Raw genomic sequence first — 18,216 nt, forward strand, 5'->3', positions numbered from 1 at the left:
ACACAGTCGTGTGTGGCAGGATTCGAAGTAACTGATGGTAACAATGTAGCAGGATTTAAAACGTTGCAGCGTCTGATTTCTATGTGTGGCTGGAACAGTGTCAATTCATAACCTGTTAAACGTGCAATTGTCAAGTGCTGAGTTTGTGTTCGGTTTAAAAGAACTTCCACGGAGTGTGGAACCTGTACTGTCAGGGAGTGTCCTAATACTATGGAATCACTTTGTCTGATAGCTAGTGCTGTGGCTGCAACTGACTTGAGGCACGCAGGCAGAGCCTGGGCTACAGGATCTAATGTGCTCGAAAAATAAGCACAGGGCTTGTGTTGTCCTGCTTGATCTTGTGTGAGGACAGATAATGCTGTACCTTCACGTTCAGTGACAAAGTGTAAAAGGCTTACTGTAGTTCGGTGTTGCTAGAACTGGAGCTTGACATAAAGCTTTCTTTAACTCATTGAAACTAAGTGTATGTTCAAATGTCCAAGGGAGGACAGTCGATACGGCTGCCTCCTGTGTCGTTAACTGTATCAGTGGTTTAGCTAGAAATGCATACTGAGGAATCCATTGTCTGCAATAAGAAGTAAGGCCGATAAAAGCACGTACCTCCTTCTGGGTCTTGGGCTGAGGAAGACTCGCTATTAACTGAATACGGTCTGGTGTCAACTGCCTACCCCTCTTGGACAGTAAGTGTCCTAAGTAGACCACTTGCTGGACACAGAATTGAAGCTTAGAAGGGGACACCTTGTGTCCCATCTCGGCTAGGAAATACAAGACTGTAAGTGATGCTCGCTCGCAAGCACATTCAGAACGGGCTGTGATCAGGAGATCATCGACATACTGGAGCAGGGCAGTGTCAGTTGGCATGTGAATGCTGTCTAGTTGTCTCTTGAGTGCTTGACTGTAAATACTAGGACTTTCTGTGAAACCTTGAGGAGCTCGTGTGAACATATAGCTCCTTCCATTTAAACAAAATCCGAAAAGAAACTGGCTGTCTGGATGAATGGGGACACTGAAAAATGCGTTCTTGAGGTCTATGACTGTAAAAAATGAGGCTTCGGAATCAATGGTTGTCAATAGGGAAGAGATATCTGGGACAACTGGATACTGGGGAATAATACATTTATTAAGTTCTCGGAGATCAATCACTAATCGATATACTGGAGATGCATTTGGATCAGTACGTTTCATGACTGGAATGATCGGAGAATTGCATACATTGGAGTCAGTTTCTACAACTACTCCTTGAGCCATGAGCTCGTCAATAATTTTGGATAAGGCTGCTACAGCCTCAGGTGGCAATCTGTACTGTCGGATTCGTGGTAGGACTACACCTGGCTTGAGAGTCACACGATGGGGTGTGATTTGCATAAAGCCAACATCAGTTGGACCTTGCGCCCATAGATGCTGCGGAACATTAGACAATCTTGGATCAAAATCTCGCAATACATAGTGACCCTTGAAGTCACGTAGGAACAATCGTATTCCCTCTGGGGAACAGCATATAACTGCACCTAATTCTTTCAGTGTTTTAATGCCTAACAGATTTTCTGGACATGACTTAGTAAGTAACAGATCAGTAGTGCGGGACAATGGACCTACTTCTAGAGTAACTGGCTTTGATATTTCATTTACGATAGGCTTTCCTGAAAATCCAAGGGAAACATTTCTTGAGCCTGAGAGTGGAGCCCCTGGAACTTCGTCGTGACTAATTGTGGTCCTACTTGCCCCTGTATCAATCAGAAACTTTCTATCTTTCCCTAATACTTGACTATGAACATAGGGACCTTCTTGATCTACAGGTATCTCGATGAGAGGCAAGCCTACCTCCCTCTCTAGGCTGTTTCATGAATATGGCTGATACTCTGGATACTCGGACTGTGCATACTGGTACATCTGCTGTGTAACATGCTGTGTTGCAGCGATAGGCTGCGGTGCTGTAACTGTCTGAGGTGCATTCTGTGGCTGAGAAGTCTGTGAAACTTGTTCTTGTCTAGGCGGACGTGGTCTTTCTTTAGTCTTACCAGTAGCTATGTTGTGTTTCAGAACTGCACACTCGTTTATAAAATGACCTGGCTGTTTACAATAATTGCAGTTCCCTTTAACGGGAGCTGCAGGATGACTGGCTTGATTTGTACCCCTCTTCTGACTGTCTTGAGGAACAGATTGTGCAACTAGTACTTTCATTTTCGTGTCTTTCATACGTTTTCTCTCGTGATCTTGTTCTTCTCTGATTCTATTCTGGTGATATTGAAGCATCTGTAACATCTGGGACGGGGTATTAGCTTGCCAGGTACTTTCGACTTTCAAAACTCGGTTTTTAATTTGTGGGCTTGAATTCTCGACTAATTTAGTAACAAAAAGATGAGGGTATGACTCACTACTTGTCTTGAGGCCACTGTTGATACTAAAACATTTCTCGAATCTAGAATAATAATCACTAATATCTTCGTCTTGTTTCTGTTTACAGGCTGAGATTGCATCCCAGTCTTCTTTTCTAGTTGTCAATAACCTAGGCAAAACTTGTATTAATAATTCTGGTAATTCTTTGCATTTATCTCCAAGACCGGTACCTGGTACTCGTGCCTTGTCTTCAGCTTCTAGGACTGTCCAATCGATCTTTTTCTCTCCCACCTCCCATTCTTTTTCTTTGAGTTTCTCATATACCCCTGCGGGCAACAGGACTTTTAACATTTTAATGATATCTGGATACGTGTATTCTCCCATACGGAGCATGTCTTTTAATTCTCGGTGGAACCCTGCTGGATCTTTATCATGACAGGGAATTAACTTTTTCATCTCTAAGAGTTCCATCTTTGTGATCGGGGTGTAAACAAACACTCGTTGCATTTCACCACCCTCTGTCTTAACTGGATGTACTTCTCGTAACGGATTCTGTCTGTCTATGTAAAAGGGTTTACTTTCTGGGGGTGAGACATGAACAAAATGTGGGTTCAGAAACGTTCTGTATTTGTGGCGCTGTTCTAGAATGACACTAATTAAATCGGTACCTAAACCTTTCCATCTATACTGGAGTAACTCGTTCAGGACATCATGTAACGGACCTGGATCAGAATGTTGACCCTCATACAATGTAATGAGGTGCTGGATCATATACATACCCGCCAGTCGTTGCTCGGCTGGGGGCAATTTCAGAAACATTTGTGCCACTATTTCGTCTGGAAAAGTGGTAGAATCAGTAATCCATCGGACTGCTGATCGGACTAGTTCTTGTTCATGCATGGTACTTAACTCACTATAACCGATTCGTGATTTCAGAATGTGATCGGTAGCTTGAAATACTTGTTCCAGAGAACCTTGTTCTGGTGCTGGATGGTGAAAAACTGGCTTGTGTTCTAGACGTAAATGGCGATCTGGAAATCTAGATTTTCCTACATACGCTATTCTGTCGGGATTCTCGTCCTCTACCTCTTCCGCAGAGTCATTTTCTTTCTCGCTTACTTGTGCTTCTTTACGTTGTTCATGTACCCTTATTATTTCTTTACGAATCTTCTTATACATACTCTCTATACTACTGATGGTTCTGTGCTTACCCTCGGCTATAATATCACTCCACCTTGTCAGGACTTTCATTTCGGTTTGATCCTTGGTCGGATAATCTTGTTCCCTTATTAGACAATTAATCAGAAACTTTAATAGCATGAGCTGGACTTCAGCTTTTCTTTGGCACATGACATCACTAATACTTTCTGGATCATTCCCGGTACGGATGAAACGATATATTCTGTCTAGATCTTCTTTCATATCTGGTAGGGTGACTAGATACTCGGTCACCTTTCTTACGCGTAATGAATATAAAACCATATTATCCTCGCCTGGGACTGGATCATAGCTACATTCGGTAAGGGCTTTTCTTATTTCTGCAACAGACTGATACCTGGGCGTACGCTGTGACGCTTGTGCATGTAATTCGGCTAACGTTAAACGCTTGTGTGGCGGCGGGGTTCCTGGAGGACCTCCCCCTGCGGCCCCTAAACTAGAGTCGTCTACTGATGCTCTTCGTCCTGGCAGAGTGGGAAATGGAAATGTAGGCTGGACTTGTATGGCGGGCTGGACCGGGGGTACCGTAACAGGTACTCCGGTGTCTGGAGGAGCGGGAAGTGCCTGATTTACAGGGACTGGCGGAGCAGGAACAGGATTTGCATATTCTGGGACTGTGTCGTCCAAATAGGACGAAATGAAAATATCAGCTGCGGTCGGTTTGTGACGTAGCTTGGTCGGAACTAGTGGTGGCGGGAAATTACTGGATGCCTCCGGGGTCGCTTTTGGCAAACCCTCGGCAAGAAGAGGATACATACCCTTAATAAGAGCATGCCTCTGTCTGTCTGACTGTTCGGTTTTAACTCGTTCACCTATCTCGATTAGTTCCCTTTCCTGGGCTCGTTCCAAGGATTCTCTACTTAATTCTGACTTTCTGATTTCTTTTTCAGTTCTTTTATGAGATTCTTTGCGCCATAACTCAATGGCATCTTTCTGTGACTGTCTGGCTTTCTTTTTCCATAATGCTTCTTCTACTCGCATGATGCACTCGGCATCCCATGTACCCGATACGGGCCATCTATACTTTTCTTCTAACTGTTTGGTATACTCTACCCATAAATCTAGATACAATATGGCGCTTATGCCATGCTTCTGATACATGAAATGACCTGGACTGTCCCTAGGCGGGACAGGAACTGCTGCTTCTAGCAGACCTTTTCTGGTTTTTAACTGACGCAGTTTTGAAAAGAGCGGCATGACTGATCTATAACCTGGACACAACACAATACACAAACACGATAATCACTTCGCACTCATACCACGACATTAAAATACATGAATAACATTCAGAATAACAGTTCGAACAGAATACTACCTGGAATACGGGAAACAGAATACATGAATTTTCTCGAGAACAGAACTGACTAGAACAGAAACTAGATGCACTGCTGAAACAGTACGAAACTTACCGGTCTCATACAGAGACACGTCAGGACCCGCATCCACCGAAGTGGACACTTCGTTTGTGGGCCTGTGTACCACCAACCCACGGACCAGAGTCAATTAGATTGACCCTGTCTAGATACTACCCCAGCAATGGTACTCACCGGGCAGCAAGAACGGAAGGCCTCGGACTGGACTGGACTGCTTCGACGTCGGACGGACGAACTTCGGACTTCTGTTACGGGTGGGCCTCCGGATACCTCGGACCTTGGACTCTCGGCTTGGGCTCTGGTCGGGACTCGCCGCGTTCCTCCACCGCCTCGTCTGGATGCTGGACCGCCACCTCCGTCTCCTCCGTGGGCCTGAGGGATACTTGAAGCAGAAATATCTGCACGTGCACGGTATGGTTCCGTCACGGCTGCAGAGGGTCAGGGGGCCGGCGTGGCTTCACCGGCGCGTGGGGAAAGGGCAAGTCCCTATTCGGGCGCCATTATGTGGTATATAAATAAATACCGGATCTAGGTTTGTCTGGACTTAGCAATAACAGATAGCTCAATAAAATAAGAGTCAAGATTCGAGGTAGTAGGAGTTTGCAGGTTTATTACAGCATAAAGGACAGGAACAGGACAACCTGCACAGGAATAGGATGGCAGCGCTGCCGGGGGCAGAATCGGGGTCGGCGTAACATTTAATAACAGTGCACGATCATATATACTAAAACAGTTGCATTACAATACATACGATAGGCGGAGCAGTGGGTGTGGTCAATAGCAGTCGCGAAAGATAAGGGTGAAAGTAGGTGTAACAGAGGCGTATACATAGACATGTGATGTAAACGTAACAGAATATGTCATAAATGGGGCGGAAACATGGAGGGGGCTACCTAAGGAGCCGGGACCTCTAACCTAATGGTGCGCGCAAACTGGCAATGACGTGTTACTAGGAGAAGCTGGGGGCTATGAACTCTGTGCTAGGAGCAGAGACTGAAGTCTGGAGAGTCAGGGCGACATGTACCTAAACAGTATCTAGTATCTGATGTTTAGAGAACATGTTGATAGAATCCAAAAGTTATCGGGGTAAAGGCTAACAGACTCTAAGACTGGAGCATGCATTATTCTACATGTAGTGCGTGATGAAGAATATTAAATGAGCATTAATACAGTATTTCTCTAACGTGGAGACGTAAAGGCTAGACAATGACGGAAACTATTGATGCAGTTCAGTAGCTTTAGGAATGCAGAGAAGGAGGACTGAACTGATAACTGGAATCATAACATACTCTTGGCAGACTCAGAGGCAGAGCCAGGCTGAGCCGGGCACTGTGAGGCAGGAAGTAAGTGAAGGGTCGAGGATACAGGTGGGGGCTGTATCGCTCCTCAGCGAGGCTTCAGGAGTCAGGAGCTGAATCTGGTGTCCAGGCCCTTTTGAGGCCTAGAAACGGGGACTTTACAATGGAATAACGTGCACACTGAGAAACGTGGCAACGTAGCTTTACATAGGCCTGATATTCGTAGTATTCACGAGAACTGGAAACTGGCATACTAGAGGTGGACACAACTGTAATTGCGTCTTTAATCGAACATAGGGAATACATATGCATATTAATCATGCACAGATAACATATGATGGAGGACGCGTAGGGACACAGAACATGGCAAAATTTACTTTTCCACACTTTACTCCTAACATTTTCAGTTTACTTTAACCTTTGTTATGGAATTTTTTGTTTGTGTCTAAGCATTGCTTTGATTCAATCCATTCTTAGTTAAGTAGGCACTTAAACGTATTTACTGTCCTTTTGATACCTTAGTTTGGATTTTAGTGGCTTTTGAACAGTTTATGCTGACAGCTTTGGCACGCTGGCTCAGGGCAGCAAAGAAACGAGCCTGGTCAGCCAACTCGGTCTTGACTGCAGAGCACTCAAATATTGTAGTAAACCTGATGACCAGTGAAGACTGCATAGTTTAACAGCACTATTAAACCTGCAGGTAACCATAGACGTCGTTCATACTCTTGCTGGCTCTTGAATGTTCTTAGCCACCTCTTGCTAGAGTAAGCGTCAACTGCTGAAATTCTCTATCCCTGCAGTCATGTGGCCAAAGGGAATTAATTGGGTATGCAATTGCATTATCATTGCGACCCCGAGTCTCCAGTGGCAAATGAAATTACCCGCGACCGATGCTGCCCATTAACCACGGACTGCCCTGAGGCGCTTAGAACAATTCTTGGGTGTTATTTAACCAGTAGAGCAGTATGAACTGTAATTTCATCTGCTGTTTGGCCTGTCATGTATTGTTCCTGTCATAATTATTGTATCATGTCTGAGTGAATTTTGGCGGGCTCCGTGCAATAACTGAGCTGTCTACGTCCTGTTTATATGGGTAACTTTGCTCTAACTGTGCCGCCTGAGGTAAGTTCTGTTTTTTGCCAACGGGGTATTGTCTGAACTGTGTTCTTCTTACTATGTGTATATGCCGTCTGAGCTTTTTCCTGTTGATATGAGTCTGAGTCCACTGGAGGTTCTCTTTGGTTTCAGTTAACCAGAACTTCAGCCCTACTGGTTTGCTTCACCCAGAGAGTACAATCAATCAGATTCTTAATTTACTCTTCAATTTTTTATGCTTTTTTCTATATCAGAAATGTTTGGTAGTTTTCTGGCAGTCATTCTCCAACTCATTGCGGCCTGTCACTTTTTGCAGGTTTTTAAACCTCGAACACCACCAGAGGCTATTGCATTGTGCAGCCGTCTGCTGGAGTACACCCCTGTCACCCGCCTTTCTCCTCTAGAAGCTTGTGCACACAATTTCTTTGACGAGTTACGGGACCTTGCTGCACGCTTACCGAATGGGAGAGATTTACCCCCACTTTTCAATTTCAGCTCTGTAGGTGAGTTTTGAGAGAGGTGAGTGCTGGTCTGTTTTTCTGTGTATGTCTGAAATGTTCAGTTCCCCCAGCATGTTACTAAATTGCTGGATCCTTCTGTTTATATTTTCATATTTATTATGGTCTCTTTCCTTGGTCCCAACCCATTCAATCTCTGACTTTGGAATCCACTTTTCTGTCTCTTGCTTCCAACCTTTTAAAAACTTACTGTTCCAGTTGAACCCATTGTGTTCTGGTAGAGTGTGAATCCTGCTCTTTAGAGCCATCCTTTCTTGCTCTAAGGCCAGTGGCACTCACTTGTCCCCGACAACCTGTCCATTCAGTTGGACGTATATGTAAGCTTTGCCTCAACTTTAATTTCCTTATTGTATGTAAGAAGTGTCCTTGGTCTGAGTCCTCTTGCTTTGTACTCCTGTCCCACTTACTGAAAAAAGTGTTTTTTAAAATCTTTTTCTGCTTTGAAATCCAAGCGTAGTCTTAGCATTGTGTCCCATGTTGTAAACTGAAACTACCTTTAAAAATGAGTGTATGTCCTACCATTCCTATAGAATGGATTCCAAAGTGCCATTTTTCACTTGCTGTCCTTTTTCTTGCCTACAAATCAAGACATGGGTAGTGATATATGAGCACAGGAGTGCAGTTTTTAGTTCCATTACAGCAGCAGCGTTCTAATGGTTCTATTGCTACTCCCAGTGCTCTTTAAATGTTGTTCATGGCCAGCATTCTGTAGCTTTCCATGTCCCAAACAGTGGGCCCCTTGCACCCACTGGTACATGAATGTCTGTCAAAGCTGTTCTTAGAAACTGTGAAGCCGGAGCCATGCATGTAGTTCACAGGCGTTGCATACTGTCTTTATCCCAATTACTGACCCTTTGAGTGCATCCCAGCATTGAATATACAGGGAGTGACTTAACTTGATGGCACAATACAATTTATTTGAGTTTTATATAGCGGGAACATGACCCCAGGGTGTCTGATCCTCTTACAGAATAAGCACCACCACAAAAAAATTATATAGCGCGTACTTGACCGGAAGGTATCGCAGTGCCTTAGAATAAGCATCGGGACATGAGGTACATAGAGTATATAAAGTAACAGTAAAAAGAGTGAATGGTATTCAGTGGCCATTGAGAAATTGCTAGGGTGTAATTGAGGGTTTGGATGTCCTCTGGGTAGGTAATTCTCATGTAGAGTTGTCAGCATCTATATGGTAGATGTGGGAGCCTTTAAGGATATCAGTTATGGGCTCCATGTAGAGTTTGATCAATGTCGGGGAGATTATAGACCCTTGGAGAACGCCCAGCTGGATGGAGCCAGCGCTTAAGACCTGTTGTATAGGAAAGAGGCTAACCATTTGAGCTCTGTGCCGGAGAGGCCCATCCTGTGCTATAGGACAGTGGTTCCCAAACTTTTTCGACCCGCAGCTCCCCACTATTGACCATTGGCCTCCACTTCCCACTATTTTTTTTTTTATGGTGGGTGGGATGGACCCCTGACCTAGGGACTATCATTTTTCTCCCAGAAAATAATTGGAATGAAGCTGCTGAAGGTATTATAATCCTATATTCAGGGTGTTTCGAAAATACTTTGTCTCCCGTGAACACCGGATTTGTTCACCCAGACTGGCTCCGGCCTAATCCGCACCACTCTGCACCCGTCGGTCGCGGCCTGAGTTAGAGTGGCCCAACACCACAAGCAGGTTTCCCCTGAAATCCTGACCTGAGATCTGCTATCTGACCTGCCTCGAATCTCCCAGTGAAGTCTGTAGCCTCTCTCTGGAGGATACCCCGACCGCAAATGGAGCTGGTAAGAGAAACCCAAAGCCTAAAGACACCCCTGCACCCAAAGTCCCAAGGCCTTGGGTGGCCCAACAGATGGTGTCCCAGCATCCCCTGGAATCCCTACTTTCCTCTCCAACCGGTGGTCAACTCCAGAAGATCTTCGTCCCCGAGCCTGCAGTCTTTGTTGAAACTGGAGAATCTCCATTGAGACCAGCAGGGCACCCAAAACTAGCCGCTGCTGCTTATGTACTTTAGCTGCGAACTCTGATCCCCCTTCGCCCTGAGCCTAACACCAGGAGCTTTGCTCCCACAACCATAATACAGATTCTTCCACAACCAAGTGGCCTGCTCGTAAGCGGCCACCAACCAGAGGCACCCGATCCTCCTTGGATAAATTGGGCCTCCGCACTCTGCACCCTGCTGCCCTAGTGCAGCCGAGGGTGCTTTGAGTGCATCCAGGGTGCATCCTTGACCCTGGGGAAACCCTGGTTTTAATCCCAGAAACCCAACTCCCACAACTAAGTACTTACCGGTAAACCGATAACTTAATGTTTGAGGCATATGAGCTCTCGATCACTTTGCCTACTCCTACCATCTAGTGTTGGGTCCGTATATTTGCAGGTTGTTTATCTTCGAAGAAGTCTTTCCAGTCATGAGGTAGGTGACTCCTCCTTTCGGAGATAGTACCGTGTGCATCAACCCGATTGTTAGATTGTTTTTTTTTTTCCCACCATCGGATTCGGATGTGAATTGCTGCACTCCGATTCGAAACAGTTTCTCGGGTTCCCCTCAATGCGCAATCCATTTACCCTTGACACCGAGAACGTTTCCAACCCCCCGTCTTCCGGCTTGGCACTGAAACACGCGCTCAATCCTTCTGTCTTCGGATCGAGTCGTGCACCGAGCCAAAACCTTCGGGTTCGAACCCGAAACCAGTCTCTGGCCCAACTCCTTCAACACCGAAACAGTTTTCGGTTCTGAAATCTTTGGCACCAAAGACACTGACCACCTCGGCACCGAAACTTAAAGATGCTTCCCAACCACCACAGTAGTCCCGTTTTGATGCCCCGGCTTTGAAACCGAACCCAAAATGAAAAACTTTATATGCCAAAAACTCGCCATGTTGCGACCCAATTGCCACATAAATGCAAACCTGCGTCTGAGGACAATTATCACATTCCTTTAAAAAGGAAACATGTTGGTACTAACCCTTCTCCTCCATCACCTCCTTCTGCACACACAGCATTTACTAATTGCCCCTACTGATTTGCCACAACAACAAACGCCTGATCAGGATGATGGGGATGGGGTCAATGATCCTTCACCTGCAGACCCCTAGAAGGATTATAATACAGTTTCTTCCACAGATAATGATCCTGACCTTTATCCTACCAAGCCTTCTCCACCAGATGATGTAGGCTATATAGAGTTGCTAAGTCGAGCTGCTGAATATCATGGGGTACAATTACATAAGGAGTCCCTAGAGGAGCATTTCCTCCTTGAAACCCTTAGTAGTTCCTAAAGAACCACCCACACACTAACTATGCTCCAAGGCATGTTAAGACATGTGGACAACATATTTAACAACCCGGTTTGTGCTTTTATTCACGGCTGTCACGAGCACTACCTCCGTGGTGCTGCGCACGTCCGTTGGCCGACGCTGCCCCGCCCGCTTAATAGAACACTGCACCGGCGCGGCATGTTCAAAGCAGCAAATGGGTTAAAGGCCAGTTATCTTTAGTGGTTTCTAATGCTTGTAAAACAGACCAGTTCAGACGTCCGGCGATGCAAGTACGCAGGCCCTTTTAGCCAGGCGTGATATTGCACATTGGAACGAAATGAAGCATTTGCTCCAATTTCTGCCAGATGACCTTAACACCAAAGCCCAAGACTAAGTGCAAGAAGGGAAGCTCGTGTCTAATACTTCGATTTGGTGTGCACTAGATGCAGCTGAAACTGCAGCTAGAGCCGTCAATACTAGTGTGTTACTAAGAAGACACGCATGGTTAACAATTTTGGGTTTTAAACCCGAAGTTCAGGCTTCCATTCTTAACACACCATTCAACAAACATCATCTCTTTGGTCCTGTAGTAGACGCGTCCTTAGAAAAAATTTAAAAGGGCACAGACGCGGCAAAATCTATGGGAGTCCTACAGTCCCCTTCCAACCGTGGGTCCTTTTCATGCACCTTCTATCGTGGGGGCGGTGGGGGGGGGTGGGGGGGTGGTCCAAAAATATCTCTATAGACGCTGCCTCCACACCATACAAAGGCAACCATCAGCCCTCTTCTTCAAAAGGCTTCTTTAGAGGAGGCTACAGAGGCAATAATGGCATGGGTAGAGGTTCCACAACACGCACCTCCCCCTCAAATAACCCGTGACATGCCTATGATTCCCCAGATCATTCAACACCTGTCGGGGGACATCTTTCACAGTTCTCCCTTTCTGGCAATCAATAACTACAGACAAATGCTTGCTAGGAATTATCCAATCTGGTTATTGCCTGGAGCTTACCAACAATCCTCCAAACATTCCCCCGCATTCACACAAAATGTCACTGGATCATATACACCTCCTCAAACAGGAGGTTTTCTTTCCTTTTAAAGGGAGCCGTAGAGCCCGTACCACTACAATATCAAGGGTCTGGTGTATACGCCCTGTACTTTCTAATACCCAAAAAGGATGACCCACTCTGACCCTTTTTCGACCTGAGTTAAATCACTACATATTATCAGATAATTCTCACATGGTGACACTTCAACAAGTGCTCTTACTTCTACAGCAAGGTGACTGTCTACTCTAGACTTACAAGACGCATCTTTCCACATTCTAATGCATCCCGGTCAGCGAAAATATCTCCGCTTTGTTGTAGCGGGGCAGCATTACCAGTTCAAAGTGCTCCTATTCGGAGTCACCCCTGCTCCCAGAGTATTTCCCAAATGCCTGGCAGTCGCTGCTCGCCTGTGAAGACAAAACGTTCATGTCTTCCCGTACTTAGACGACTGCCTCATCAAAGCTAGAACTTACATAAAGTGTCTCCAGCACACTCGCATAACACTACAGTTACTGCATCAACTGGGGTTTACAGTCCAGATGTTAAAGTTTCATCTCCAACCTTCCAACACACAAACCTATCTAGTAGACCCTTTAGATACTCAAAGCTCTGGCTTTTACCAATGCAGCCAGAATTCATAATATTCAAGCTCTAGTCACTCAGTTTCTGCCCACCCACTCACTACCAGCTCGAGTGTATATGCAACTGCTGGGAATGATGGCCTCTTGCGTCATGATTGTCCCCCATGCAAGGCTTCATATGTGTTCCCTCCAGGAACATACGGATTGTCTTGACCCCTCTCAATCTGGGTTCAGGCCGAGGCACAGCACCGAATCTGCTCTTATCTCAGTGACGGATAACATCAGAATGTCACTAGATAGGGGGCAGTCTATGATTTTGGTGCTGTTTGATCTATCGGCGGCGTTTGACACAATTTCCCATAACATCTTGCTCAGGAGGTTGGAGGAGGTGGGATTGAGAGGGTCAGTCATGTCATGGATGAAGAGCTTATTGTCTGGTCGATTTCAGAGTGTAAATCTTGGTCCGTATCACTCTCTGCCTATGGAACTGACCAAGGGGGTACGTCAGGGCTCTTGTCTGAGCCCCACCTTGTTTAATATCTGTTGCCCCTTTGGCCAGTCTCCTAAGGACCTTTGGGTTTATCCCAGTTTCATACGCAGACGACACACAGCTCCTTTTTCCATTCAGCAAAGTAACAACGGCAGTCCAACAGGTCTTCTCTGATGGAATGCGAGCTGTGTCTCAATGGATGGCAAATCACTTCCTGCAATGTAACGTGGGGAAAACAGAAGTTATCTTGTTTGGTGATGCCCCCCTTTTGTGGACTCCGGACTGGTGGCCTTTAAATCTGGGCCCCAATCCCGTCCCCAGATCTGTGGTAAAAAATGTAAGTATCCAATTAGATCAAGCCCTCACTTTAAAACAACAAGTGGCACAGACAGCAGGCTCATGCTTCCATATAATTGGAATGTTCCGGAAAGTCTTTCCTTTACTCCCAGACTCTACCGGGAAAACATGAGTCCAGGCGTTAGTCATTAGCCGCATGGACTATTGTAATGGGCTTCTGATCTCAGCCAATGATTCCCTGCTGAGCAGTTTCCAAGTAGTCCAGAACACTGCAGCCAGACTGGTCCAGAATGCACCGCCTAGGACCTCATCGAGCCCCTATTGATGAAACTCCACTGATCTGTTGCATCATCATACATAAAGCCTTACACGATCTAGGCCCATCCTATCTGGCCGACAAATTTGTTTCCTACACTCCTCTGCGTGTTCTGCGCTCCTGCAGCAAAAACCTTCTTGAAATACCCTTTATCAAGAAGGCTAGAATGGGAGGGAAGGCCCTTTCCTATCTTGGCCCCCACTTATGGAACAAACTACCTGACTCCCTCAGACATTGCACAGAACATCTGGCATTTAGGAAAATGTTAAAAACTTTTCTGTTCCGTGTTTTCTAGGCCATTTCTATTCAATCTTCCTTAGTTTCCACGTAAGCGCAGAGATACTCCTCCGGGAGTCGATTCCAGCGCTATACAAACCCAATACAAATACAAATGCATAGCAAGTCAGTGGAACCAGTTGCAGGGTCATTTGACCGATCTAGTGTTGGTAAATCGCTCTCTGCAATGGTGGAACCTACAAAATGTATCAAAAGGGTGGCCCTTCATAGACCCTGTTCCACAGACAGTACTAACAGTAGACACGTTGCTCACTTGTTGGGGAGCTCATCTCCAGAATCTCATAATTCAAGGCTTGTGGAGTGAAAACTAAAAGGTTCTACACACATCTAGAGCTGCTAGAAGTGTTTCTAGCGCTCAAATCATTTCAAATTCACATTCTAGACAACATGACAGCTATGTACTATATACAAAAACAGAGGGACACATACTCTCGCCAACCTAGCTCAAGCCATTTGGAAATGAGCCGTACACCACAAAATGTATCTCCTAGTTGAACACCTTCCGGGAGTAAACAATCAAATTGCTGACCTTATCAGGCAGCGGCAGCAAATGCAGCGTGAATCTTTCTGGATTCACTATGCTGTGCATTATTCCGCCATCTAGTGGCTGGGTCCGGAATTGTGTTTTTCTCTTTTTTTTTTCGTGGCCCAGGTCGGCGTCGACATACCACCGGAAGCTCCCACCTTTGGTCACCATCTTCAGTTTCTTTTTTCCGCCGTTGGGTCTGGATCATTCCCGAAGAGTTCGAGTTTTGGAAGCGGAATCAAGGAAAATCAAAGAAAATCGACAAATCAACTTTTCAGCTACACCGGAATACAGGTCAGGTAACCGGAACAACGAGGGAGAAGTTTTACGACCAAAATCTCAACGTTCGACTGAGCATGCGCTTGCAGGGGACTCCCTGAGCGCGGGGATAGACAAAACACCGTTCAAGTTTTGCACCAATTGCCACCACAAGAACACCCAGAAGGCTCAACATCCAGTCTGCAACCTCTGCCTGCCGCTCGACCACAGCAGCAAAGACTGCAACGCCTGTTTGGCGTTAACACCCAAGACCCTCAGAGAAAGGGAGAGGCAGAGAAGGGCGAACCACAACATGCAGGGCCAGTGGCCACCTCCACCGCTCCGAGACTTGGGTCTCTCCAGTGGAGAGGAGGACAACATCGCCGAAGGACCGTAGGGCTGCACGGTCGTCGAGGTCCCTAAGAAGACGTCGAAGGAGATAAGGGAGTCGTCGACCCCCCTAAACACTCGCGATTCTCGAAAGGGTGAAGCTAAAGCCCCGAGCGACACTCTTAGAAGTGAAGCTAAGTCCTCGAAGGGAGCTCTGCTGCCGAAACCTTCGACAAAAGCAACAGCTACCTGGGACAGTCAACCGAGCGGATCCTTCGAAAAGGACTGCCAATCGTCGAAAGATCTCTAAAAACAGTTTGTCAAAGGTTGCCCTCAAAAGGGACACCTCGGCGCCAAGAAAAGGGCCGACATCGTCGACGGCCCAGAAGAGAACCGCCATCGTCGACGGCCCAGAAGAGAACCGCTCCAACCCTCGACGCCGAACATGCCGCTGAGATGGAGAGGAAGAAGAGGAGGCTCTAGGCCGAAATGGCAAGCATCCTACAGCAGAAAAAATACTTTACCGCGAAGATGAGCCAATACACCATTCCGCCGAAACCCGCGGTCGAAGTCGAAAGGGACGACGAGGACGCGGAACCGCCGAAAACGCCCAAACCAGTTGAGGAACTCTGAGGCGAAGACTACTATTTCGAGGGATTTAAATCCTACCGGGACTCAATGTCCTCGGAGGCACAAGACATGGAATGGCAAGATCTCGATGCCGAATCTCCAGAAGAAGGGGTAGACACTTACCCTTCAAGCCCTCGCCGCCAGACAATATAGGGATCTACAACATGGCCGTACAGAAGGCTGCACAGACTTATGGAGTGAAAATGGAGGAGGAGAAGCCCAAGGCATGTTTCCTCCTGGAAACTCAACTGCCTCAACAAACTAGGAGCCAATTCCTGCACATGCTCCCTAGTGTGCTGGATCAAGGAAGAGAGGCCTTTAAGGAGCCAGTCATATGCAAAGCTGTGACCCCTAGAAATGAGAAGTACAAACCTTTAAAGGACCCTGCCTACGTCCAAGGGTCAGTGCCAGCCGACTCCATAATTGCAGCAACGGCTAGGAAGAGTGCCAATGTACCCACTAATGCCGGACCACTTCCAGACAAGGAGAGTAGGAGGAGCGGATCTCACAGGGAGAAAGGTGGAGAGAAATGTGGCAATACATTGGCGCATCGCAAACTCCACTGCCCTGATCAACAGGCATGCATACCAGCACTGGGATGAAGTTGGGCAGCTCCTAAAGCGTCTACCAGACCAGTACCAACAAAGAGCAGCTCACCTGGTAGAAGGAAAAAACATGGCGAACATATGCCTAAAATCGGCATTGGATGCTGCAGAAACATCAAGCAGGCATCCAGTGACTGAGAGAAGACCCGCATGGCTCAGAATTTCGGGATTCAAGCCAGAGGTGCAAAGCAACATCCTAAATACACCTTTTAATGGAGAGCAACTGTTCGACATGCCAGTTGACGACTAGTTGACGCAGCTCAAGAAGGACAACGAAACAGCAAGTTCCATGGGAGCATTGTAGTTCTGGGAATGAGAAGAGGCACACCCACGTGAAGGCCGGGTGGTAGAGGAGGCAACGTGCCTATCACTTCGCACAAAACGTTCCAGCAAGGCTACCAAGGGAACAACCAAGGCCAGCAGCAGCAGGGCCAGCAGCAGCAGAACTGGCAGTACCAGCCCCGGGGACAGTCCTTTCGAGGGTGTGGAAACGGACGAACACGAAGAGGAGGCCAACAGCCCTCAACCAAGTGACTACACCGTGGAACAGGCCCCCACCCTAGCAACACCTCGGGGTGGGCGAAAAGCAGTGGATAATTTGTAAAAAAAAAAAAGTGCCGGGGCTCTAGTCAGGAGGCAGTTTTTGGGGAATGAGACTGATTTGCATATGGTCGGCACTCTTTTTTTTTAATGGCATAGACCGCATAGGAACATGGAATGAAACAAGTTCAGAATAATTAGCAGGGATCCGTATTACCTCAAGAATTGCATCCTTTTGTTCATAATCTGTTTTAAGCAAATACATGTCTTCATTAGAGTGTGATTGTGGTATTTTTTTCCCACTTTCCCGAATTTGCACTTTTTACTTTGAGCAGGATTTATTGTAACATCGTGTGGTAGACAAGGGTGTACACATTGAGCCCATTGAATAAAGTGTGCACACGCCGCAGTAAAGCAAATTCCATCAATACCTAGTCTGTCGTGCAGTGCCCACTGCGCAGCCTATGTCCTGCACGTAGCGCACACAGCCCTTGAGCTGTTCATTTCCCGCTATAGACCTGCAGACTGCGCCATCTTTTGAAGTGCAGAAAGGGCATTAAAAGGCACCCCTGCACCCAACGCCTCACGGCCTGTGGTGGCCTAACCAACACTGCCTAACCAACCCCCAACACCCCAACTTACCTCTCAAAGTGGTGGTCGCACCCAGAAGACCTTTGTCCCCGAGCCTGCAGTGCCTTTGCAAATCGGAGAATCTCCATTGCAAGTAACAGGGCGACCAACGTCGAATCCGCACCCGGCCGCCCTAGTGTCACTGAGGGTGTACCTTTGCTGCTACTTTGTTTCCCCATTTTCCCTGAACTAATGTCCGGGAGCTTTGCTCCCACAACCAAGTGGCCTGCTTGTCAGCAGCCACCAACCGGAGCCTCCCATCCCCCATTGGATAACATTGGGGCCCCTCCAGCTGATAACATTGGGCCTCAGCTTTCGGCACCCCGGCTGCCCTAGTGCTGCTGAGGCTGTAATACTGCATCCCTGACCCTGGGGACCCCTTACTCTACCCCCAGTACACCAACTCCCACTACTGAATACTTGCCCTTAAACCGATAACACTATGTTCGAGGCATGTGAGCTGTAGATCACATGCTTTGCATAGCCCGCCATCTAGTGTTGGGTCTGGATGTTTGCACTTTGTTTTTGTTGGAAGAAGTCTTTTCCAGTCACGAGGTAGGT

The 18,216-nt window shown here is 46.8% G+C and overlaps 1 protein-coding gene across 2 annotated transcripts in view; it reads left to right on the top strand.

The window, feature by feature from the left end:
- The window catches only part of GSK3A (glycogen synthase kinase 3 alpha), a 214,329-nt gene that overhangs the window by 108,268 nt on the left and 87,845 nt on the right, over positions 1-18,216 (top strand). For both annotated transcript variants that reach the window (XM_078651334.1, XM_078651335.1), the window contains exon 9: positions 7,638-7,824. In XM_078651334.1, coding sequence (XP_078507460.1) covers positions 7,638-7,824 — 187 coding nt within the window. The remainder of the gene's footprint in view (positions 1-7,637; positions 7,825-18,216) is intronic.

This window comes from Lissotriton helveticus, chromosome 7 (genome assembly GCF_964261635.1).
Source record: "Lissotriton helveticus chromosome 7, aLisHel1.1, whole genome shotgun sequence".
Taxonomy (NCBI): domain Eukaryota; kingdom Metazoa; phylum Chordata; class Amphibia; order Caudata; family Salamandridae; genus Lissotriton; species Lissotriton helveticus.